The sequence below is a fragment of the Pantherophis guttatus genome, chromosome 7 (assembly GCF_059756535.1).
Source record: "Pantherophis guttatus breed Tessera chromosome 7, ASM5975653v1, whole genome shotgun sequence".
Taxonomy (NCBI): Eukaryota; Metazoa; Chordata; class Lepidosauria; order Squamata; family Colubridae; genus Pantherophis; species Pantherophis guttatus.
In genome coordinates, this window is record NC_142069.1 from 8,313,731 (window position 1) to 8,339,330 (window position 25,600).

The window sequence follows — 25,600 nt, forward strand, 5'->3', positions numbered from 1 at the left end:
GAACTTTGAGTCCTACCTATAACTAACCTTTTTGAGATGATTAAATAATGCCTTTGGAAATTCTGACCCTGGAAATTCTGGGAGCTTGAATCACGCTGTAAGGGCATCAGGTTGGAGTCACCTTGCTTGCTGATTTTAGAAGTGCAGCATGCTTTGTGATGGTCCTTTTCCATTTGAGTTATTTATTTGTTGATCACATTTCTACACCACTTAAGTGACTAGAGCCTTTCAGATTTAATGAGTTCCTCAACGTTTCAATCCTTGCACAACTGCAAATGTTGCAACCATTGCAAATCATCATATAAATAATAAGTATAAATGGTCCTAGCAAAATTTGACTAAAAAGATCCTGATATCACAATCAACTACAGTTACTGTTTATCTAAGTAAGCAACATTTTTTCTCAGTTGCTCCCCAACATTTTTCCTTCCTTCCTTCCTTCCTTCCTTCCTTCCTTCCTTCCTTCCTTCCTTCCTTCCTTCCCCCCTCTCTCCCTCCCTCCCTCCCTCCCTCCCTCCTTCCTTTCTTCCTTCCTTCCTTCCTTCCTTCCGTCCGTACAATAAGAAACAGAGTGCCAGAAATACTGTATTGCTCTAATTATACAACTTCATTGTTTAATTGAGATTGTTTCATCTTCAAAAATTTTTGGAATGTCTTTTAGCCTTCTGGGAGGCCACCAAGACCTATTAATCAGGTAGTAGGAGGTCCATATTATGAAGATCTACGGGATAGAAGGAGTGGGACGTGAGTCTTCATGCAGATCATGAGATCATCACAAAAACAGTATGGATAAAGTACTGTAGTTTGCACACAAAATGAATGTGCAGTGACATCATGGCCTAAGATGGACACTGTGATCTACAATTCAGCTTTCCTAGAACAAAATCTGCCTCTTGGCCTTACCCCACATTCTTCATCACATATCAAAGACTTGTTAAAGACTGTCCATTTCTCCAAGTAGACATCTATGGACTCAAGAGAAAATAGTAGGCTTGATTGAACCAGGAAAATATTACCCAGCTAGGAGATTTCATCATGTCCCATCTTGAACCTCTTCAGTTGATGTCATGTTGATCAGGCTCTGTCTGAGAACATATAATTGAAAGGAGACATTATAAATGTACAGATCACTAGATATACTCTGATGCAGAAGATGCTGTAATGTTTGAATTCTGTGTCATAATATCCTTCTAAAAGCAAGCAAAGTGGGGGGAGGGAGGTTTTTTTTTTTACAACACAGTCAGCAGGCAGGGGTCTGTGGGAGACCAGTTTTAGCGTGACAGCATCGAATATTGAAAAATCACTTAGCTGAAGAGATAAGTGCTTGATGGTATAGAACTACAATAGCTGTTTCTTTGATAAGCTACGATATCTCAGCAACACATTTCGAGTTGGTGGCATCGAATCTGAAGCCAGCTTTATATATCATCCCTAATCATTTTGGATGGGTAAGAAAAAAAGTAAAGAAAATTATATTATCCCAGATGGAAAAATATAAAATGCTTGGTTTAGTTCCCCATTGTTCGGCCCTGTTAATTTTCTTATTTCATTGCACATTTTTCTTAGAGTCTTTTGACACCTTTTGACACAGACCGTTTTGCACTCTTAGATATTTTACTTTAAAAAGCTCTTAGGATATGTACTGGCACGATGGCAGTCTCTCACGGTTTACCTGTGAGTTGAATAAGGTGCAAACCATTGGTTTTGTAATACCTACTCTCGGTTCTCAGTAAATCTCATGTTAAAGATTGTTAACTTTTCAACTGCTAATTGCAAAGGTTAAAGGAGCTTGTGCAATGAAATAATAGGAATTGGAATGGAATGGAATGGAATGGAATGGAATGGAATGGAATGGAATGGAATAGAATAGAATAGAATAGAATAGAATAGAATAGAATAGAATAGAATAGAATAGAATAGAATAGAATAGAATAGAATAGAATAGAATAGAATAGAATAGAATAGACCTTGGAGGTCCTCCAACCCCCTGCTCAGGCAGGAAACCGTATACTATTTCAGACAAATGGTTGTGCAATCTCTTCTTAAAAATTTCCAGTGTTGGAACATTCACAACTTCTGGAAGCAAGTTGTTCCACTGATTAATTGTTCTAACTGTCAGGAAATTTCTCCTTAGTTCTAGGTTGCTTCTCACCTTGATGAGTTTCCATCCACCCATTGCTTCTTGTCCTGCCCTCAGGTGCTTTGGAGAATAGCTTGACTCCTTCTTCTTTGTGGCAACCCCTTAGATATTAAACCATTGCTATCATGTCATCCCTAGTCCTTCTTTTCATTAAATGGCATACCCAATTCCAGCCACTGTTTTTTATATGTTTTAGCCTCCAGTCCCCTAATCATCTTTGTTGCTCTTCTCTGCACTCTTTCTAGAGCCTCAACATATTTTTTTACATCGTGGCAACCAAAACTGGATGCTGTATTCCAAGTGTGGCCTTACCAAGGCGTTATAAAGAGGTCCTAACACTTCTCATGATCTTGATTCTATCTCTCTGTTTATGCAGACTAGAACTGTGTTGGCTGCGATACAAGCTGCTCTATCTTATCTTTCTAATATAAAAACAAAAATGGTGCATCATATTCAAACATGACACTGCACCAAAAGCAAGGCGAAAAGAAAGCTGCACTCTTTAGAGGAACTTACTTGCCTGATTCATCCATTTGTGTGTGTTTCAAATAGTCCATTTTCCAAATCCCGGTCCATTCAGAGGCAATGTTTTACATTCCAGCATTTTATTTCATGTTGGAAACAATCACTAAGGGACTGGATGGAATTTGGCAAGAAGATGGGAAGAAGATTTGGCAAACACAACAATGCCTTCGAGGACTGTATAGATCCCCGTTTCCACCCCTACTCTTTTGAGCATAGGATTAAATCTTCAGGCTGGAGAGAATTTCGTTCAAATAATACCATTAAGACTGCAGAGAATGGAAGCCGTTTTCTATGTGCAAAATCTTGCACTTTTTCTGAGTGAATGATTTTTATCGGACTGTTTTGATTGTGTTGTTACTTTTTAAGCTGCTTTGGATTGCTTTTAAGTCGAGAAGCTGATCAAAACTCTTTATGCGAAAGGGAATAAAAACTTAATTCCAATTGTCCCCACAGAGTTTCAAAATGTAATGCCAAGGTAAATATGGGAAAGGGTTGCCAGTTGAAGTATGAAATGTATCCCCCCACTGTGGCCTTGGTATGTGGTCAGTCATTTGGAGGGCTTAGAAATATTTGTGTTTGTTAATGGATAAATGATTTTGCCTCAGAACATTGTTGTGCTTTAATTCATCTGTGGGGAAAGGGAAAAAAAAAACCACGAAGTAGCTGGAATGGAGAAAGAAAGAAAAATGGTTGCAGTTCTGTAGAGCTTCCAAGATTGTGTTGCATATAAATTTTAAAAATGGGCTCGGGCACGGAGATAGAAATGAAACAATATATTTCCTAAGCTACTTGAAGGCAAGGATGGGAGAGAAATTTGTTCTCTTCGTGTTTCAGTGCAGATGTACTCAATCCATATTACCCAATCTATACATCAGCTTTCCTCAAGCAGACACGGTGTTTATATATTGGGACTACGTCTCCCAGGATTCACAGCCCTATATCTGGAAGGCATCAAGCTGGAGATAAGAGAAACACAATTATAGGTTGTTCTGTTTTGTTTCCCAAATACATAATAACAAAGTTGGAAGGGGCCTTGGAGGTCTTCTAGTCCAACCTCTACTTAGGCAGGAAACCATATACCAGGGGTGTCAAACGGGCGTCTCACGGGCCAGATGCATCACACGCAGGCCAAGCCCACCCCAGTTCCGCGAAAGGAAAAAATGTCACAATATGTCACATGACGGCAACGTAACACGACAAGTTTGCCCTATATCATTCCAGACAAGTGATTGGTCAGTCTCTTCTTAAAAACCTCCAGTGATAAAACATCTACAACTTCTGGAGGGAAACCGTTCCACTGGTTAATTGTCCTCACTGTCAAGAAATTTCTCATTAATTCTAGGTTGCTTCTCTCCTTGATGAGTTTCCATCCATTGCTTCTCATCCCGCCTTCAAGTGCTTTGGAGAATAGTTTGACCCCCTCTTCTTTGGGGCAGCCCCTCAAATATTGGAAGAATGCTATCATGTCACCCCTGGTCCTTCTCTTATGTTATGATTTTATTTATTTTATTTTATTTTATTTTATTTTATTTTATTATTTTATTTTATTTTATTTCTATACCGCCCTTCTCCCGAAGGACTCAGGGTGGTGTACAGCCTGATTAAAAACACAAAGTCAGACAAAATTTAAAAATAATTAAAATTATTAAATAATTGGCTCAATTATAAAACCCCCAAATTTAAAATCCCATATTTAAAACCAATTAAAATCTTTACATTGATAGCCTGGCCTGGCGGAACAACAAGGTTTTGAGGGCACAGTGAAATACACGGAGATCGGATGCAGTGTGATCAACTGTTAAGATGCAATTTGCAACTCAAAAAAGATACAGAAAAACGTGATTGAGGAAATCATTATATAGCTGGTAAAAATGCAAAATGGGTACAGACATTTCAGTACTGAGGTCAGATTTTAACAAGAGGATAAATATTTTATCAGCACATTTTTTTTTATCACTCTCTGGCTATATATGAAGCCACGTAGGAGCTTCATACCAGGCTAAAGTTGGACCTGTTCTTATTGCCAGTTGGAGTTTTACAAGAATACTTGTGTGGTATACCAATAAATCAGAGGAACAAAACAAGTGTGGTTTATCATAAAACCACACCTGAACTGGGCAATCTTTCAAATAGAGAACAGTCCTTGGTAAAAATTGATGACATGGACCATCTGAAGGGATGCGATGATAAAATCAAATTTATGAAATCATGCATTTAAGTGTGGGACTTATTTAGAACTTATCCTAGAAATATGAAGCAAAGTAGCCGATAGATCACCCAGCAAGTGTTGAAAGAATAAGGTACAAGATAATTGGAGAATCTGCTGAAAACTGCATTAATGTGCATACCTAGTATAAACCAGTTTCTTTGGGGCAATAAGCCCAACATTTACTAGACTTGTAACAATAGTGGGGAGGATTGCAAATATGCATTTGTTACAATAGAGTTGTTGGGTGTATATGTGTCAAGAATAGGAATAGGAATGGGATGGGATGGGATAGGATAGGATAGGATAGGATAGGACAGGACAGGACAGGACAGGACAGGACAGGACAGGGATAGGATAGGATAGGATAGGATAGGACAGGACAGGACAGGACAGGGATAGGATAGGATAGGATAGGATAGGATAGGATAGGATAGGACAGGACAGGACAGGACAGGACAGGACAGGACAGGACTAAGGATAGGATAGGATAGGATAGGATAGGATAGGATAGGATAGGATAGGATAGGATAGGATAGGACAGGACAGGACAGGACAGGACAGGACAGGACAAGGATAGGATAGGATAGGATAGGACAGGACAGGACAGGACAGGACAAGGATAGGATAGGATAGGATAGGATAGGATAGGATAGGATAGGACAGGACAGGACAAGGATAGGATAGGATAGGATAGGACAGGACAGGACAGGACAGGACAGGACAGGACAGGACAGGATAGGATAGGATAGGATAGGATAGGATAGGATAGGACAGGACAGGACAGGACAGGACTGGACTGGACTGGACTGGACTGGACTGGACTAGATTCAAACACAAACACAAACACAAACAGACAGAACAGGAGCTGGAAGGAACCTTGGAGGTCTTCTAGTCCAGCCCCCTGCTTAAGCAGGAGAACCTATACTATTTCAGACAAGTGACTGTCCAGTCGCTTCTTAAAAACCTCCAGTAATGGAGCGCCCACGATTTCTGGAGGCAAGCTATTCCACTGGTTAATTGTCCTCACTGTTAGGAAGTTTCTCCTTAATTCCAGAATATCAGCATGGTGGCCACCACGGCATGATTGAAGGCCCACATACCAAAATGGGACAGGATTTAAACTGCACGTTTCTGGCTATCATTTTGATTTCTTTGGCAACTGCAGTATCTCGCCGCTTGGCAGTTTTCTTACTTTACAGTAATAACGTGCGTGCATGTACAATGATTCAGAAGCAGATGAGCCATAAAATCAAACTGTGACATTTCCCCTTTTCTTTAAAAAAAAAAAAAGCAAACAGTATAGCTTTGGAACATGTTGTTTCTTAAGATTGCTGGTCCGTTTAATGAGAGCGTTTTGGCAGTGTTGACTCTGCTCATCCAGTGGGACTATCTTGGGAAGTTAAAGAGTCTCTGTTAAGAGACGTTGTCTGAAATGATGGAGACATGGACAAGATGACAGGCCTTCTCTGTGGTGGCCCCCACAGTTGGGTCCTTAAAGGGCCCTCCGTTTTCAGAAAACCTTTCAAGATCATTGTATTTTAATTGGGCCATTAGCCCTAGCTCAGTTTCATTGACTTCTGGATGTGGATATTTTAACAATTATTTTTGGTAATGTTGATTCATTCCGATTGTCGCTGTTCTACTTTTCCCATGTTATCACCTGCTCACAGTCTTTGAGCTGGCTGCAAACACTGTAAAATAAATTGGATCTCTCTGTCCTCCCAAAGCAATTTTACCTTACAGTATAATGATAGGCAAACGTTTTGTTAAGAAATTAGACAGGTTGAAAGGGAAAATTTTGGAACATGTCTATTAGTGGTGCTTATTCAGCCGGTTCTATCCGGTTCGGGCAAACTGGTAGTGGCGGCTGCGGGAGGCTCTGCCCACCCGCCCGGATGTCATCACGTCCCATTTTGACGCTCTGCACATGCAGAGAGGTGGTGCGCGCGAGTGAAGCGAGTGTGCGCGCGCTCACATTTGCAAAGGTAAGTGAATACCACCACTGATGTCTACACAATATATTTAGGAAATGATGGGTTAGATCAGTGTTTCTCAACTTTGGTAAGCTGAAGATGTGTGGATTTCAACTCCCAGAATTCTCCCTGGCGGGAGAATTCTGGGAGTTGAAGTCCACACATCTTCGATTTGCCAAAGTTAAGAAACATTGGGTTCAATCGAGGTGCATCTTGGCATGTCTTCTGCAACGCAACTGCAACTTTTAAACTCTTCTTTATCGTTCCACACAATGGCAACTATAGGTGCCTATAGAAAATTTAGGGTGGGGGTGGGTAGAGAACTTGAAATGTGCTTGATTTGAGGTGATTCCAACCCACTTTGCTTTCTCTTCCCCTCTTTGTTGTCTGTTGTTTCTAGATGCATCATCCCATTCAGATGAAACCTGCAGATAGCGAAAAGTCCAACGGTAGGTGGCGAAAGAATTTCTTACCTAAATATTTATTCATTAATCCGTTTTCGACCCCACTGCCCTCATAGAAGACACTTAGAAGGAAGACAATAATAAGCCAAACACAATAATCAAACAAAAAGCTTACAGATAAATTAAAACATCCCAGATCCTAAGAAGCCTCTGAAAATGCTCTCTTTTCCAGAAGGCCAATATAGGTAGTCCTTGACTTATATCCGTTCATTTAGTGACCATTCAAAGTTACAATGGCACTGAAAACAGTGACTTAGGACCTTTTTTCATACTTACGACCGTTGCATCATCTCCATGGTAACGTGGTAAAAATTCACTTGGCAAATGGTTTATACAGGTAATCCTCGATTTACGAAGACAACTGAGCCCAACATTTGTTATACTTAGTGAAACTTTTGTTAAGTGAATTTTGCCCCATTTTACGACCTTTCTTGGCACAGTTGTTAAGTGAACCACTGCAGTTGTTAAATTAGTAACTGGATTGTTCAGTGTATCTGGCTTCCCCCATTGACTTGGCTTGTCAGAAGGCCGCAAAAGGGGATCACGTTACCCCAGGACAGTACAACGGTCATAAATATGAATCAGTTGCCAAGCATCCGAATTTTGATCACATGACCATGGGGATGCTGCAATGGCTGTAAGTATGAAAAATAGAACAGAAATGGTCATAAATCACTTTTTTTTAGTGCTGTTGTAACTTTGAACGGTCAATAAATGACCTGTTGTAAGTCGAGGACTACCTGTATTTATGACGGTTGCCCTATCCCGGAGTCATGTGATCCCCTTTTGTGACCTTCTGACCAGCAAAGTCAATGGGGGGAAGTCCGATTCACTTAACAACCGTGTTACTAACTTAACAACTGCAGTGATTCCCTTAGCATCACGGGCAACTCACTTAGCCATTGTCTCGCTCAGCAACATAAATTTGGGGCTCAGTTGTGGCCGTAAGTCGAGGACTATCTGTATAAGGGGGCCTTGATTCTGACAGTTTTGCTAAGAGAAAGGAGAAGAAGAGAAAAAGTCAAAAGAAACCTCTCATGTTCCTTCGAGCGTGAGAACATATCTATTCCCGCATGGAAGAATGGTTCACCGTGGCTTTTTTCCAGGATGTGTCTTTGCTCCTCATTGATTATTAATCAGGGCAGAAGCCACGCACCTGGAGATTTAAATACCTGCAAATGTAAATGATGGCAGGACCTGTTTCTCTCTCTCTCTTTTTCTATCTCTCTGCAGAGATAGGCAGGTTTAATTTTTGTCCTTTCTTCTGTTTTGAGTTGTTGTTGTTTTAACCTCTTTTGGAGAACTGAGGTCATCATTACCGTGCATCCTGATGTCTCGGTTCTCCGTGGATTCTGCACAGCTTCGAAAAGAAACACAAACGCACTTGGCTTTTTACATTCTAAAAAGGGTGCATAAATGACCACAGAAAACACCACAACCAAGCAGGTTTGGGCTAAAACTGTCAGACCTGCCGCAGTCTGATCTCCTAGGAAAGTAAAACCCTCGACTCCCTTTGATGGGAGGGAAAAGGTACTTTAACTAAGAGATGCTCATTGCAGTAGAGTCAGGCAGAATCTGAACCCCTTAGTTGCCCAGCCCATCTGTGTGTAGCCAATCTGGCATCATCAAGATGTTTTGGGAAATGCTGAGGTGTTCAGGATAGTGAAATTCCATTCTCAGGGTACATGGCCTTGAAGATGCCGGCTTCCAAAATGCTCTGTTCTTCCTCAACTGTCAATCCCACCTCCCAGTTTCCCATCATAAAGGTATAAAAGAGCCTTGGTGGCGCAGCAGACTAAAGCATTGTTAAGTAACACCAGCTGCCTGCAATTACTGCGAGTTCAAATCTCACCAGGCTCAAGGTTGACTCAGCCTTCCATCCTTTCGAGGTAGGTAAAATGAGGACCCGGTTTGTGGGGGCAATAAGCTGACTTTGTATAAAAAAGAACACCGCTTAGGGGGGGCCCGAAAGCCCTACTAAGCAGGTATATACAAAAGTATGAGGGCTATTGCTTAACGCATTGTAAGCCGCCCTGAGTCTCCGGAAAAGGGCGGCATATAAATCGAACCAATAAATAAATAAATAAATAAATATTGCCCATGTGTTCTTCCCCCTCCCTTCCCCTGTTAATGGCAGGATGCCAGCGATGATTGACACCCCTTCACACAACAGAAGGCCTTGTCAAACCAGAGGTATTCTTGAATGGAGGAAGCCACAACAGATCAAGATGCATATCTTGCAAGCTGAAGCGATCTTACGGGTTTAAAAATAACCCTTGAAACCATACCATTCGGGTTGCAAGATCTTGTTACGCTACACGGGTAGTCCTCGACTTATGACCGCAATTGAGTCCAAAGTTTCTGTTGTTAAGTGAAACATTTGTTAAGTAAGTTTTGCCCCCTTTTACGATCTTTCTTGCCATCGTTGTTAAGTGAATCACTGCAGTGGATAAGATGGAAACCCGGTTGTTGAGTGAATCTGGCTTCCCCGTTGACTTTGCTCGTGAGGTGGTCGCAAAAGGGAATCACATGACCTTGGGACACAGCAATGGTCATAAATATGAACCAGCTGCCAAGCACCTGAATTTTGATCGCATGATTATGGGGTTGCTGCAGAGATCGTAACTGTGAAAAATGGTCATAAGTCACATTTTTCAGTGCCGTTGTAACTTTGAATGGTCACTAAATGAACTGTTGTAAGTCGAGAACTACCTGTACAGGTAGTCCTCAACTTTCAACAATTTGTTTAGTGAGTGCTCGAAGTTACCATGGCCTTTAAAACAACTGTTTTTCACACTTGCGACCATTGTAGCATCCCCACAGCCACAGATCAAAATTTAGATGCTTCCAACTGACATATTTATAAGAGTTCCAGTTTCCTGAGGTCATGTGATCACCTTTTCAATCTTCCAACAAGCAAAGTCAACGGGGAAGCCCGATTCACTGAACAACCATGTTGTCACACCTGCAGTGGTTCACTTAACAACTGTAGCAAAAAGGTCATAAAATGGGGCAAAACTCATCTAACAGCAGCCTTGCTTAGCAATAAAATATTTTGGCTCAATTGGTATTTCACCCACAAGGGAAAACTTTGAGAGGAGACCCTGTCATAATACTTGTAAGCTTTCCCCATGGGCTAAATAACATTTAAAAGTGGTCTTTTCATTTGTTTATCTTTTGCTTTTTCTTTAAAAAAAAAATTGTGCAGATGGGGAAAAAAATCAGGTTTTCTTCTGTTCCAAAATACCAGCTCAAGTTTCTCATCTTTCAGCCCGCATTTTTGTAAACCATCAACAGGTCAGCTGATACCCTAGGAAAATATAAAATATTGAAATGGAAATTCATCCATTCATTTATATGTTATTTTGATCCAATCCAAATTTAGTATAGATTATGCATAATTCTACACGATGATTTCTGCGAAGGATCCATTGGTTGTTTAAAAAACCTTATTGTTCACATCTTTTGAAAATTTATTACGTTTCAATGCTGATTTCTCTGGGGGATTGGCGCAGACTGGAAGCCACGTACAATTCAAGTGAAATCAAAAATTAATTTATCTGCATTTCCTTGATCGTAAGCGCAAGCAATTAGGTATTTAAATCTATTTGGAAATTCAAGGATGGATGTCAGATACCTGTTATGTAAAAAAGGAAGAGTTAAAGAGCTTTCACATAAATGAAGGCATTATTTATTTTAAAATATACTTTTCACAGATAAAAAAAGAAAGAAAGCAATAGGGATTGGAGGAGAAAGGAAGAAATCTTTAATTCTATTTTATATAGACACCTCCTGCCCCCTTTTTTGCACTCTTACAATCTGCCATAATGTCAACTTGCAAAGCTTTCAAGTTGCCAGAAGTTTTTTTCGGAAACTTCACACGTAGTCTACCTGGATGCAATGTTGCCTGAATTAATTAACAACTTCCCCTGCCATGTATTAATGTTAACATATGGTATTTAATTACTGCTACCAGCTCAGCACTTTGTCCTTTTAAAATGTCCAATCTTTTCTTCCAAGTTTCTGCAAAGTCAGAGACCAACTGTCACGCTGGCCTTCCTTCATTTCCTTTTTCTATGAGTCATGAGTTTTCTCTGAGTTGTTTACAAGAGACCAGACAGTGTAGCTATTATTTGATACCACTAGAAAGTGTTGCAGATGCTCTCATAAAATCAGTCATAAAAAAGCTTTGCCAGTCCCAAAATAGCCAAATCGGTGGTTTTGTTAGGTGCAAGGAGTCAGAACAATACATTGCAATTGAAAAGATGTATTGGTCATGCCTATACATAGGAAACCAGTCAACTAAAGTTCAATACTAAATTGGCACCAGATAAGGATGAAAGGAATTCAAAAGAGATTTGACTTAAACATTTATGGGAACATAATGATTCTAGGCTAGTGACTCGTTTAACTCCGCCCCCTACTCTTCTCTTAAAGATTCTTTGCCAATCCCTTTAATCTCTATAGAATGCTAGTTTCCACACAGGTAATTTGGAGGAAGATTCTGACCAGATGGACATACAGGTAGTCTTCAACTTACAACAGTTTGTTTAGTCACCATTCAAAGTTAAAACAGCACTGAAAAAAAGCAACTTATCACAATTTTTTACATTTACGACTTTTGCAGCATGACCGTGAACATGTCATCAAAATTCAGTTGCTTGGGATTCGACCGGAAGCGTTGCGGCGAGACAGTCAGAAACAAAACAGAAATTTTGGAATCAAATGTGGTTGTAAATTGAGGACCACCTGTATTTTTCCCCGAATCTCCAAATTGCAGCATCTTCCATCACAATGTTTATGAGAACTAGGTTTAGAAACAAATTAAGGGGAAATCACCTGCTACTTGAACTTGCTGAAGTTGACATTATGCTAACCTGGTACTCTGCATATTAATTTAAGTGTAAAAGAATGTAACAGTTCATGTATCAGCTGAATTCCAGCTTAATGGGTTTTTTTAAAAAAATAATAATTTGGGTTAAAAGATTTTACAAAGATTTTTTTTAAAAAAAACTACAGAAACATAAAGAGGTAGGAAAAGAAAGAATTTCTAAAAGGCTAAAAGGAAAAGTGAAGGGTAACAAAAAGGAACGGAACAGATATCTAAAGAAGCTATTTGCAGCGTTTGCAGGATTAATATTTTCAAAACCTTGAAAGTTCAATTAAGGGTAAAGGTGAAGACTCCCTCGAACCAAACTGAAGTGACAACTTCCTAGACCTGAAGCTTTCTTGGAAACAAGATGGAAGGATTTCATCATGATCCTTTTCTGGAATATTTCTTCAATGTCTCAATCTGTCCTAGATTTACTGGTTTGTGTTCGCTTACCTTTGTGAACTCAAACAGGTTGGGAAGGGACTTCCACCAAGTTGACAAATTAATTAGTAAACCACATTGGGCAAATTAATTAGTAGACCTCCAAAACCAATTTTATCCAGGTAGGGGCTTCAAAAATTTTAGCAAAGGGTTCTCTGCCCAGTTGCTGAGTGGGCATGGCCATGGTGGCCATAGCCTAGTAGGCCTCCTTCACCACAGCGGGGGAGGGGGGTGTTTTAGCCCTCCCCGGGCTCTGGAGGCCAGAAACAGCCCCGTTTCCGGCCTTCCCAAACTTCTGGTAGGCCCGTTTTTCACCCTCCCTGAATCTCCACGCGCACCCTGCACTTACCTGCATCCAAAACAGGCCACGTAGGGACTCCTGGGAGGGGTGGGTGGGGCCAGCCAAGAGTGGGATTTGGGGGTTCTCCGAATTGCACAGAATCTTAGCTAGATATTCTCCCAAATTCCTGCAAACCCCCAGCAGCCCACCCCTGATTTTATCTCCATAAATGTTCCAACTTAGGTTTGAAAAAAGGCTTGAGGACTGATCTCGCAGCTTATCCATTATATTCTAAACTTGGCGGTGTTCAGTTTTGTTTCCCTGATTACTTAAGGTGTGTCTTAGTCAGTGAATCTGACTAGGATTCAAGATCCATGGAACACAGATTGGCCAACAAGAATTATGGTCCAAGATTTAGAAATCATGGTTTTTAATACCAGATTAATAGGAGGGTTAGAGAAATCTTTGTATGATGCCTTGAGGTTAAATTGCTCTGTTCTTGAGACTCAGGAATGGAAAGTTTAAAATCAGGGTCTCCCTGTTCACATAATGAAGAATTTAAGACATTATGTCAAGATTAAAACTGAAAAACAAAGGCAACATTTTTATTGACTCAAGAAGATGTATTTGCAGTCACAAATACCACCAACTGTTTCCAATTGATCCTTCAGCTGCCTTTTGTAAACCAAGCGAGCAGATCCAAATATAATTTTTTTTAGGGTTGTTTCTTTTTTTTTCTTTTCTTTTTTAGCTCTGAGTCAGTTCTTTGGATGTTTAATTTACTATGAAATCAGCCTCCAGCTAAAAAACTGTGAAATCATTTTAGTTAATTTGCCATATTTATCAGTTTACGAGTGGAACTTGAGCAGGCCAAGCGGGAATCTGTCACCGACAGCCATTTGGAAAATTAAGGACAAAACCCTGGGTATTTTTGTTTTTTGTTTTTGTTCTACAGGGTGGAGAAGGAAAGCTAAATGAATGGTTATTTAACAGCTTTACATGTAAACAGGCCTGAAATAAAAGAAATAGAAAGAAAAAAAGGAAGCTGAAATTGTGGATTATTCCTTGACTTTTCCTGCCCGCCCCCCCTTCTGCATACATACATTTTTAATAGAATTTATTAAAATGTGTTCTGTTTTGGCAAATTGTTTACCTTTGAAGTACAGGTTAGAGTTGAGTTGTGAGTTGAATTACACAAAAACCTGTGTTATTTAATACAATAACATATTTACCTAGCTGTAGGTAGGTAAAAGTTCTTTTCCTCAGAAATGGCGTGAATAATAATGGGGAGTGAATAATAGAGAGGGAATACAGGTAGTCCTTGGCAGCCCATTTAGTGACTATTAGAAGTCACAACAGCGCTGAAAAAAAGTGACTTACAACCATTGCAGCATCCCATATGGTCACGTGATTTACATTCGGATGCTTGACAACTGACTCACATTTATGACGGTTGCAGTGTCCCGGGGTCATGTGATCCCCTTTTGCGACCTTCTGATGGGCAACGTCTATGGGGAAACCAGATTCACTTAAACAACCCGTGCTATTAATTTGACAGCTGCAATGATTCACTTAACAAGAGTGGCAAGGAAAGTCGTAAAACGGGGCAAAACTCACTTAGCAACATAAATTTTAGGCTCTAATCGTAAATTGAGGATACTTGTCCCCTGCCGCAGTATATATTCTTGCGAAAACGTGTATACTTATTTTCTGGGGTAGGTAAATTAATGGGAAGGGGTTCTGAAGAATATTTATTTTCAGCCCCTTTTCCTTTCCTATAAATTGTAATGGAAAGAGCTCCTTCATTCCTAAAACAGCTTACACATTTACAGAAATAGAAGACTGTAACTAATCAAGGAGAGAAGCACCCGAGAACTAAGGGAGAAATTTTCCGGACAGTTGGAACAACTAATCAGTGGATTTGCCTCCAAAAGTTGTGAATGCTCCAACAACACTGGAAGTTTTTTAAGAAGAGATCGGACAACCAATTTGTCTGAAATGGTATAGGGCAGTGATGGCGAACCTTTTTGCAGTCGCGTGCCAAAAAGCGGGGGGAGCGCAGGGGGGATCACACGCACACATGCCCACACCCATAATTCAATGCGTCCCCCATGCATGCGCACATGACACCCTCTGCACTCCTCCTGCTTTTGGCACGTGATGGCACGGTGGGTCCGGTAGGCCCGTTTTCACCCTCCCCAGGCTCCATAGCCTTTCTAGGAGCCTGGAGAGGGCGAAAACAGCCTTCCCCATCCCCCCAGAGGCCCTCTGGAGGCCGGAAATGGCCCATTTGCTAACTTCCAGTGGGACCGGAAGGCCCGTTTTTCGCTCTTCCCAGGCTCCAGAGCCTTTCTAGGAGCCTGGGGAGAGCGAAAACGGCCTTCTCCACACCGGGAGGCCCTCTGGAGGCCGGAAACAGCCTGTTTCTCAACTTCCGGTGGGCCCAGAAGACCCGAAAATCAGCTGGCTGGTGCACGCATGCACACGAGAGCTGAACTAGGGCAACGCTCACATGCCCACCGATATGGCTCCACGTGCCACCTGTGGCACACGTGCCATAGGTTCGCCATCATGGGTATAGGGTTTGAGTAGGGGCTTGGACTAGAAGACCTCCAAGGTCCCTTCCTACACCGTCATTCTATTCCATTCTAAAGTCTGTGGAGCAACAATTGCTCTGTGTTTCTCTACAATTTCTGCGTGCTCATTAACAGCAAACAATATTTCCCTGTCTTTTCTGGAACCATGACAGGAGCCAAAGAGTCGTCATATAATCCATGGTAACAGTTGCTCCAAACACAACCGGTTGTCACTCTTCCACAATTTTTGAAGCCATCTATCATGGGAAGGTCCAGACTTTTGTTTATGTTGGGTTTTGTTTTTTTTTAATCTGACATCTATCCCTTGCGGTCAAGCTCCTGACCTTCCTTTTTAACTTATTTATTTGAAGAGCCATAGCACATGGCCTGCGACGCATTTTCTAATCCCGGTTAGCCTTTTCCTCCCTCCAAAGGTTGTTAAGATGCCAGCATCATGGGCAGCAGCCCAGGTTTGACATCTGGAGGGCAGAGGTTGCTCACATTTTCTTGTAGAAAATTGTGGAACATGGTCTCCGGCATATTAGCAGCTCATTCAGGCCGTTGGCCCCGTCTCTTGAGTCTCATATTGGCCTTCTCAAAATGAGAGCGAAGCACGGAAAACAGTCGGTATGCTTTCCTAGCAATATGCGGCCGAGAACAGGCAAACAGACTTTGGGGACAGCAGGTCTTAACTGAAACTCTCAATCCAAGAAACTCACGATCCCGAGGAACAAAGACAACCAGTCACTACGCAGGTAGTCCTCGACTTAAAACCATTCGTTTAGTGACCATTCAAAGTTATAAACGGCATTGAAAAAAGGCACTTGTGGTCGTTTTTCCAAGCGACCATTGTAGCATCCCCACGGACACGCAATCAATATCCAGACTCTTAGTGACTGGCTCATATTTATGACGATTGCGGTGTCCTGGGGTCACGCAATCCCCTTTTGCGACCTTCTGACAAGCAAAGTCAAAAGGGGGAGAAGCCAGATTCACTTAACCAACCGTGTTACTGAACAACCGCCGTAATTCACTTAACAACCGTGGCAAGAAAGATCATAAAAGGGTGCAAAACTCACTTAACAAATGTTTCACTTAGTGACAGAAATTTAGGGTTCGATTGTGGTCGTAAGTCGAGGACCACCTGAGCAAAACTTCCAAATGCTCTCAATCATACATCGATGATCCTGTAATCCTTTTGGATCGGATGGTACTGAGGATCTCACAGCATGGCTGACCATTTAGTGTACCTTGTTCTGATTGAGAAAAACAACTGATAGTTCTTTCAAAAGGCCCTGGTTTTAAATGAAAGATCCTAAGATAACCCAGTTGATTTTTATTTGTTTGTTTGCGATGCTATCCACGGACAAGGCAGGAGTGAAGAGGTGAGGTATGTCCTCCCCTATCTAACAAAACCTTTGCTAGACCAATTCTCGAATACAGCTCATCTGTCTGGAACCCGCACTGTATATCGGACATTAATACAATTGAGCGAGTCCAGAGGTATTTCACGAGAAGAGTCCTCCACTCTCTGCTCACAACAGAATCCCTTATGCCACCAGGCTTGAAATTTTGGGCTCGGACAACCTAGAACTATGCCACCTTCAGTCTGACCTAAGCGTAGTACACAAAATTATCTGCTACAACGTCCTACCTGTCAATGACTATTTCAGCTTCAACCACAACAATACACGAGCACACAATAGATACAAACTTAAGGTAAACCGCTCCAAACTCGATTGCAGAAAATACAACTTCAGCAACAGAGTGGTCAATGCCTGGAATGCACTACCTGATTCTGTGGTTTCATCCCCAAACCCCCCAAAACTTTAACCTTAGACTGTCCACTGTTGACATCACCCCATTCCTAAGAGGTCTGTAAGGGGCGTCCATAAACCCACCAACGTCCCTGTCCTACTGTCCCCATTTATTCGTATCCATTTCCTGTATTCATAATCATGTTTATACTTATATCTGTTATCTTATACATGCTTGACAAATAAATAAATAAATTTTAAAAATCTAAGAAACATGAAAGCCAACCATGACAAGAAGCTGGGGGATTCTGGGAGTTGAAGTCCAAGTGTCTTAAAAGTTGCCAAGGTTTAAAAACACCACCTGAGGAATCTCCTTTCAAAGTTCCACTTAGTTTCCGAGCCCCATGTCAGTGAGGTGTTGCCAGACACATTCTGCACCAGTAACAAATATTCAATTAATTCAGTCCTTGTTTATTTCCAAGCTCTGTAAATTTAAAGTTTCTGAATGTGCATTTGCTGAAACTTGCCTGGACGCATAGGCCTTGACCTAGTTTTTTTTTTTTTTCCTATTTCTTTTTTTCCTTTTCGCTCCTTTATATCAAGTGAAATAATCGAGCAGTAATTTAACCCCACCTAATCCCACTTTTCTTTTTTGCCAGCCCGGCATCGCGAATCTGCTGGGATTTCATTTACCCTGAAATAATTTTATAACACTTCCTGGAAGTGTTTCTCTGGTCTAATGAGTGTGCTTGCGAACAATGTCTGCATGAGATAAGAATAGTTGGATCGTTATAGGTTTTTTTTTTTTTAAAAAAGGCTGCCTTGAGATTCTATTAACCCGTTTCATTTTGAATATTCAGACCACTTTTTGTTCCCAATTTCTCTTTCATACCTGCGTAGGCAAGATGCGGGGAGATAGCAATAGCCCTTAGACTTATATACCGCTTCACAGTGCTTTTACAGCCCTCTCTAAGCGGTTTATAGAGTCTAAATCCAGTTGTTTGCCTCTACACATCCAACTAGTTCTTGGCCACCCCCATTGCTTTTAGCTCCTACATATTTTTTGTTGCAGTTCTTTCTATTGCCAGTTTGTAGTTGTTTGCCAAATCTAAAAAAGCTTTACATAAAATGTAGGTTTTTCTTGCCAAATCTAAAAAACTCAGTCCTTGGTACTCTCTGAGCTTGATTGTTTTCTTGCAGAACTTTCATTGCCAAACTAGGTTTGCAATCGCACTTAGACTTATATACCGCTTTACAGTACTTTTACAGCCCTCTCTAAGCGGTTTACAGAGTCAGCCTCTTACCCCCAACAATCTGGGTCCTCATTTTACCCACCTCGGAAGGATGGAAGGCTGAGTCTAACCTTGAGCCTGGTGAGATTCGAACTGCCAAATTGCAGGTAGCCGGCAGTCAGCAGAAGTAGCCTGCAGTACTACATTCTAACCACTGCGCCACCATGGCTCTTGTGGTGGCTAGGTTAGAATAGGCTCGCTCTCTGATCCTACTCACCAACATTTAGCCTTTACTTATTAGATGGATGTTTCTATTTCAACTGTGAAATGACAGGTAAAAAAGCTAACTGCCTCTCCTAGTCTGTAAAATGCCCAAATAGCCAAAGAAGTCCTAGTTGCAAGCTACGGAACGCTCTCTGGAGAAAGGCAGGTGATTCAGAGAAGTGTTGTTGTGTGCGTGAAGTGTTTTCTGCCTGCCTTCTCACCCGGGGACAGCGCTACGCTCACAACTCTGTCGCTTGCTTTTTGATGTGGTAATAAGCATTGATCACAGATGAGGAAAGTGTGAAAGAGAGAGTGAGAGAGAGTGAGAGCGAGAGAGAGAGAGAGAGAGATAAGAGAGAGATGCCTTTTGCCGTTGTGGATATTATTAGTATTATTATTTTAATCTTCTAGCTGTGGAAGACAGAAAATTGTTCATAGGAATGGTTTCGAAGAAGTGTAATGAGAACGATATCAGAGTGATGTTTTCTCCATTTGGCCAGATAGAAGAATGCCGAATCCTTCGGGGACCAGACGGACTCAGCAGAGGTGAGCATAACACCGTCTCATAAGGGCCCTCTTGTTTTAAAAGGCGAGGTAGAATTGGGTGTGGTAGGTGGGGTGGGGGTGGGGGGTGGGAAAACAGAACTGGTTGATCAAGATCAAGGTTGAGCTCAGATGTCGTGGGACAAGCCCTTTTTCATAGAACTTCAGCAGAATTTTTTTAAAGGTCCACAAGAAATTCCATGGGGTCCTTTCTCCCACTGTTTAGCCCTACCGTTCTGGATTGAGAGGGTGGGCAGTAATTATTATCCGCCTTCCTTGCATTCCCCTGCGGGTTGTTTCCCTCTTTCTCTTCAACCCAGACTTTCCAAAGAAGACAAGTTTTGCTTTCCCCCATTGTGTGTATCCCCAAGTCCCATAATTCATCTTTTTTTGATAGGGATGGAAATAAGAAGTAGGTCCTTAAAAGTATTTGTTTTTTCTGAATTTGTTCCCCTGCCCTGTTGACCTCAACATTTCAATATAGCTCTGTCTGCTGGCTGCACATCTTCATCTGACCACCCTGGCCCTGAGTATTGCTTCTTGATCACACCTGAGAAGCATGCAATATCCTGAGCTAATCTTTAGGTATCTCTGTTGGACAACTCCCCTGTAGATTTGTAACTAAGGAGAGCAAAGAACCACTTGTTTTCTAAGCACATCTTGGATAGTACAGCTGGGTCCTGACTCTAGATTTAAAAAAATATATAGGTGGCTCTCAAGGGGTGATATAGTGCAGATCTGAAGTTTGAAGAGACTGGGGAGAACCTTCTGGGTTGACTATGTGAAGGTTCTCAATATGAATGATTAACAACTCGGTTTTATTCAAGTCTCACTGAGTCGTTCATTCAGCCTTATTCCCAATTTCTTGAATTTAGATTCCAGCGTTAGCTACCTATTCACATTTAGTCTATTAGAAAAGAAATGCCGTAGTCCATATCTAGGGTAAGGTTCCTGCATATATATTGTACACACACACACACAGAGAGAGACAGAGACAGAGACAGAGACAGAGACAGAGACAGAGACAGAGACAGAGACAGAGAGAGAGGGAGGGAGGGAAAGAGAGAGATTAAAGTCATGGGTTGTCTTTCCTCCAGGAACTCAAGCTAACAAGTGCAATGTTTCTCCATGTATACATTTTCTTCCGGTCCTTTGCTTTCATCCTTGCAACATCCCTTCTGTAAATTAGGCTGAGAGAAGTCATCTAGGGAATTTAATGATTAAGTAGGGATAAGGCCTATCAAAGCCCCAACCTTTCTTCCGGAAATACCCCCACAAAGAATATTTGCTACAATAAACATTTAAAACCTAGTGAATATTGACATTTACTGCTTTAAGGCTGTGGTAAGATGAGAGAGAAATGATCCTGACATTTTTCTGGTGAGTGTTGATGCTCTATAGGAGAACAACACCCATCTGATCATTTACAGCAGAGAAATGCAACCAGCAGGGGTTCGATGTAGCTTGAGAAGCCTTCTGGAGGTAATCAATTCAGGACTGCTACCTTCCCTTTAGTAACCAAGATGAAAGCAAGAAAAAAAAGGAGAGAGAGAGAGAGAGAGAGAGAGAGATAAAAATATTGATTCCATCCATCTCTCACACACTACCCAGCCCGTCATGATCACCATACCTTAATTAGATTATCCTCAAGGGAATTACAGCCTTCATCCAATAAAATTTCCACATTCTTGATTTTTAGGGAAGAGAGAGATGCAAAACAGGGTCCTGTCTTAAAATCTTCTTAAGGTGCACTGAGAAATATCAAGTATCCCCAAGTTTTTGACATTTCACTGTAATTTGGTAGCCATCTAAATGTAGGCTGAGCACTTTTCACAACGGGCAAACGCATCAAAGACCAAGTTACGTATTGGTAAGCCAAATATTTGATTCCGTAGCAATTTCTGTCTTTCGTTTTAAAAGAAAGTACATTCCTATATTTGCAAGGAAGTGTGCAAGTTTAATTTTTTTAAAAAAAAAAATCTGGCCTTCTTAGGATAAACAATACTCCGGCAAATTATTTAGATTCTTTTTCAGATAAATGTTTATTTCTCAGTTATTTATTCTGCTTTAGTTGACATGAGTCAAGACATCTTCACCATTCGCAAACCACCTCTGCTCCCTTCCACTTTCTCATTCGGTAGAGATAACAGAATAACAGAGTTGGAAGGGGCCTTGGAGATCTTCTAGTCCAACCTCCTGCAGTTTCTAGCTCTTATTAGCACGACAGATTTGAATATGTTCAGACATGTTCAAATCTATTGTGCTAACAAGGGCTAGAAACCTGAAAAGCTGAAATTTAATAAATGCTGTGTTCCATGTTTATGATAACCATTTGATCACCCACAGTGACAAAGTCTATTATGTAGAGTCCAGGCAATAATATACTTGAATCAATTATAAACCAATCGTGAAAGTCTGAATCAGAAGAGATTCTATTGTTGAATTCAAACAATTTTTCTAACTCAAATATCTCACTTCAAAAGGCTCAGAGGAATAAATAGAAGTATATGGAGGTAGCAGGCTTAAATATCTTGAAGGGCAATAAAATTAATTCAATATAATAGAACCACAGTTTATGCATTTTATTACATATCCTGTATATATTCAACTAAATTATGCTGAAATCATTTCTGAGAACACCAGCATATTATATTTATTTGTATATATTTATAAAAATTATGCTGATATGTATGTGTGTGTATATATATAATGCGTGTATGCATATATGTATATACAGCATACACACACACAAATTCATTCTAGAAAGGGAAAATTCTTGTCTGTTTGTGGATAGAATGAGCGTTGTTTAAATCAGAAGTGGAGGGAGTTTTCTGCATATTGTGTCTGGCAGTATCTGTGTAACTTTATATTTTATGTATTTCATTGTCAGAGGTATAAAAAAGCGTTTGTAAATTAGAGTGGGCAGAGAATAAATAATGGGTCAGATGTAGTGCATCTTAAATGAAAGCTTGCATATTGGGGAGGTATTCCTTCCTTCTTGAATTGCGCTTTTAACATTATTCCTAAAAAAAAAAAAAAAACTATGCTGGATTTCACCTGGAACCAAAGAGACCCTGAGTCTATCAAAAGAGACTGATGCCTATCAGAGGGCAGATGTTACAAGAGAGCTGGTTCCCCCGTTCAAATAATAGGATCACTCTGGAAAACCCATTGGATTATGAATTCAATGGGGAGAGGTAAAAAATTGAAGCTGTTATGGCAATTGGTGTCCATAATCCTTATTCTTGGCTATTATTGGCTCTGGTACTCCTTAACTCCAATCCAGCCTTCAGGTGTGAAAGGATAGTAGGAGAAATATTTGTTTATTCTTTATTTACTATTATTATTTCAATAGCCAGGCCCAAAGCAGCCCACAAATAAATTGAGAATTTAATACCACGTCAAACAGCCCTTCCCAACTCTGTATCTGACTGATGGGCTTCACTCTCCAAGACCATGTGCTCCCTAGAATTTCCTAATACATCCCTACAATCTTAGGTGGGTAAAGGGTGAGATAAAATACCAAAAATTATAAGGCCATACCACAATCCAGTCATGTTTTTTTAAAAAGAGAGAGAGTGACCAATCAATATGTGTTGCAGAATAAAAATATCTTCTGTCATCGCCCCAGGAATCGTAAAAATGATGGCAATCAAGGTGCCGCCCTCCCCCCCCCCCAGGGAAATTCTTCCAGAAATGGAGCAGTTTATTTGAAAAACTTCAAGGGGAGGCTCACCTACTCCCCCCCACATGTTTTTTTTTTATGTGGTAGATCTCTAAACAACTTCTCCCAACAATTCTGGGTAGATAGTCAGCAGTTTGGGAGAAAGAAGTACAGCACCAGTGGTGAGATTCAAAATTTTTTACTACCGGTTCTGTGGGTGTGGCAGGGGAAGGCTACTGCAAAATCCCCATTCCCACTCCACTCCTGGGGAAAGAATACTGCAAAATCCCCATTCCCACCCCACTCCTGGAGGAAGGTTACTGCAAAATCCCCATTCCCACCCCACTCCTGGAGGAAGGTTACTGCAAAATCCCCATTCCCTCCCTACTTCAGGGGAAGGCTACTGCAAAGTCCCCATTCCCTCCCCACTTCAGGGGAAGGTCACTGCAAAATCCCCATTCCCTCTCCATTCCTGGGCAAAGGATCCTACAAAATCCCCATTTCCTCCCAACTCCAGGGGGAAAATTACTGCAAAATCCCCATTCCCTCCCCACTCCAGGGGAAGGTTACTGCAAAATCCCCATTCTCTCCCCATTCCTGGGCAAAGAATCCTGCAAAATCCCCATTTCCTCCCCACTCCAGGGGAAAAGTTACTGCAAAATTCCCATTCCCTCCCCACTCCTAGGAGAAAGTTACTGCAAAATCCCCATTCCCTCCCCACTCCAGGGGAAGGATACTGCAAAATCCCCATTCCCACCCCACTCCTGGGCGAAGGATACTGCAAAATCCCCATTCCCACCCCACTCCTGGGCGAAGGATACTGCAAAATCCCCATTCCCACCCCACTCCAGGGGAAGGAACAGCACCCAAAAAAGCCAGGAAGTTGAGAAATTATTCCGAAGTATGTCTTCAGGAAATGGACATTTTAACTAAGAACTATCATAAGATATAGTGGTTTGCAGCATCAACAGTCACCGAAAGGTCCAGGAGAATTAGGAAGATCTCATTGTTGCAGTTCCTCTCACCAAAGGTCGTTTGAGTGACGAAATATTTTTCATCCCCAAAGCAACCGTATCGCAGGACTGAAATAAATAAAAGATCATCATTTTCGTCCAGGAATGGCAGAACTGTTTGGCCCAAAGTAGCCTTCTTTGAGAACTGTCACATAATAGCTTCTTTTATGAACCTGAATGCAGAGAGTGAGGCATTTAATAACTTCTTAAACAGCTTTCTGGATTTAATAATGAAAACTTTTTAATCTTAAATTAATTCTTAGTTTAATGTTCATTTTATCAATTATATTGTACACCACCCAGATCTTCCCTCTGAGGGAGATGGGCAGTTAGGAAGATAGATGGATGGATGGATGGATGGATGGATGGATGGATGGATGGATGGATAGATAGATAGATAGGCAAGCAGGCAGGAAGGAAGGCAGGCAGACACCAACGTGCAAAGCAGAAGAAAGCAAGGCAGAAATTAGAAATAAGATTGTGTGAAGCCACGTAGTAGAGATAATGCTGATGTCCAGGCAATATGCCAAAGCCGTAATCAGAAATTAGATGGGCTAGTTAATTAAAGCTCAAACAGTTTGCCCATTGACTCATTGGCAAGCATGAGTAGTTCACAAGCACAAGGAAAATCTTAGTAAAGTTAGCCAAGCCCTGAGTAGAGAAGCCAGGCAGCATGGTAAGTCAGAGCAATGTAGAATCTCAAAATAACATCTACTGAATTTGATCAAGGGATACAACAACATGCAAAATGGGAAGCTTAAGAAATGTAAAAGCAATCAAGGGATTTTGAGCGTAGGTACTAGAGGGTAGATACTAGGAGAGATGCGGTGGCTCAGTGGCTAAGACGCTGAGCTTGTCAATCAAAAGGTCGGCAGTTCAGCAGTTCGAATCCCTAGGGCCGCCTAACAGGGTGAGCTCCCGTTACTTGTCCCAGCTTCTGCCAACCTAGCAGTTTGAAAGCATGTAAAAAATGCAAGTAGAAAAATAGGGACCACCTTTGGTGGGAAGGGAACAGCGTTCCATGCACCTTTGGCGTTGAGTCATGCCGGCCACATGACCACGAGACGTCTTCGGACAGCGCTGGCTCTTCAGCTTTGAAACTGAGATGAGCACCACCCCCTAGAGTTGGGAACGACTAGCACATATGTGCGAGGGGAACCTTTACTTTACCTTACTAGTTCTAGGATCTGTGAATGCATTCGAGTTCAGTTAGAAGGGAAATTATTGCAGGTGTTATCTAGGGTAGGCCTAGAAGTGACCTTTTATGTCTTGCCCAAGATCATAGAGGCTATGGAAGGAGGAATTACAGAATTATAATATAGGATGAAGGACTGGGAAACTTTTGATCATTGGATTGTCCAGTAGGTAGCCAGTGGATGTTGCTGGAAATCAGATTATGGTTAACAGAATGGAATTAAGATGCCTCCATGCCAGGGGTGAAATCCTGCAGGTTCTGACAGGTTCTGGAGAACTGGTAGCAGAAATTTTGAGCAGTTCAGAGAACCTGCCTCTGGCTGGCCCAAGAGTGGGATGGGAATGGAGATTTTGCAGTATCCTTCCCCCAGGAGTGGGAAGGGAATGGGGATTTTGCAGTATCCTTCCCCTGCCACGCCCACCAAGCCACACCATGCCCAACAAGCCACGCC

At 41.3% G+C, this 25,600-nt stretch overlaps 1 protein-coding gene and 1 long non-coding RNA gene across 51 annotated transcripts in view; one reads left to right on the plus strand and one right to left on the minus strand.

Annotated features, from left to right (window-relative positions):
* Positions 1-25,600, plus strand: part of CELF2 (CUGBP Elav-like family member 2) — a 650,307-nt gene that overhangs the window by 542,977 nt on the left and 81,730 nt on the right. For all 50 annotated transcript variants that reach the window (XM_087873611.1, XM_087873614.1, XM_087873639.1 and 47 more), the window contains 2 exons: positions 7,248-7,296; positions 19,146-19,280. In XM_087873611.1, the coding sequence (XP_087729737.1) occupies positions 7,248-7,296; positions 19,146-19,280 (184 nt within the window). The remainder of the gene's footprint in view (positions 1-7,247; positions 7,297-19,145; positions 19,281-25,600) is intronic.
* Positions 589-8,666, minus strand: LOC148112764 (uncharacterized). The gene is made up of 2 exons (XR_015728840.1): positions 8,484-8,666; positions 589-1,085 (listed from the first exon to the last, which is right to left on the minus strand). It is a non-coding gene; the product is annotated as an uncharacterized LOC148112764 (long non-coding RNA).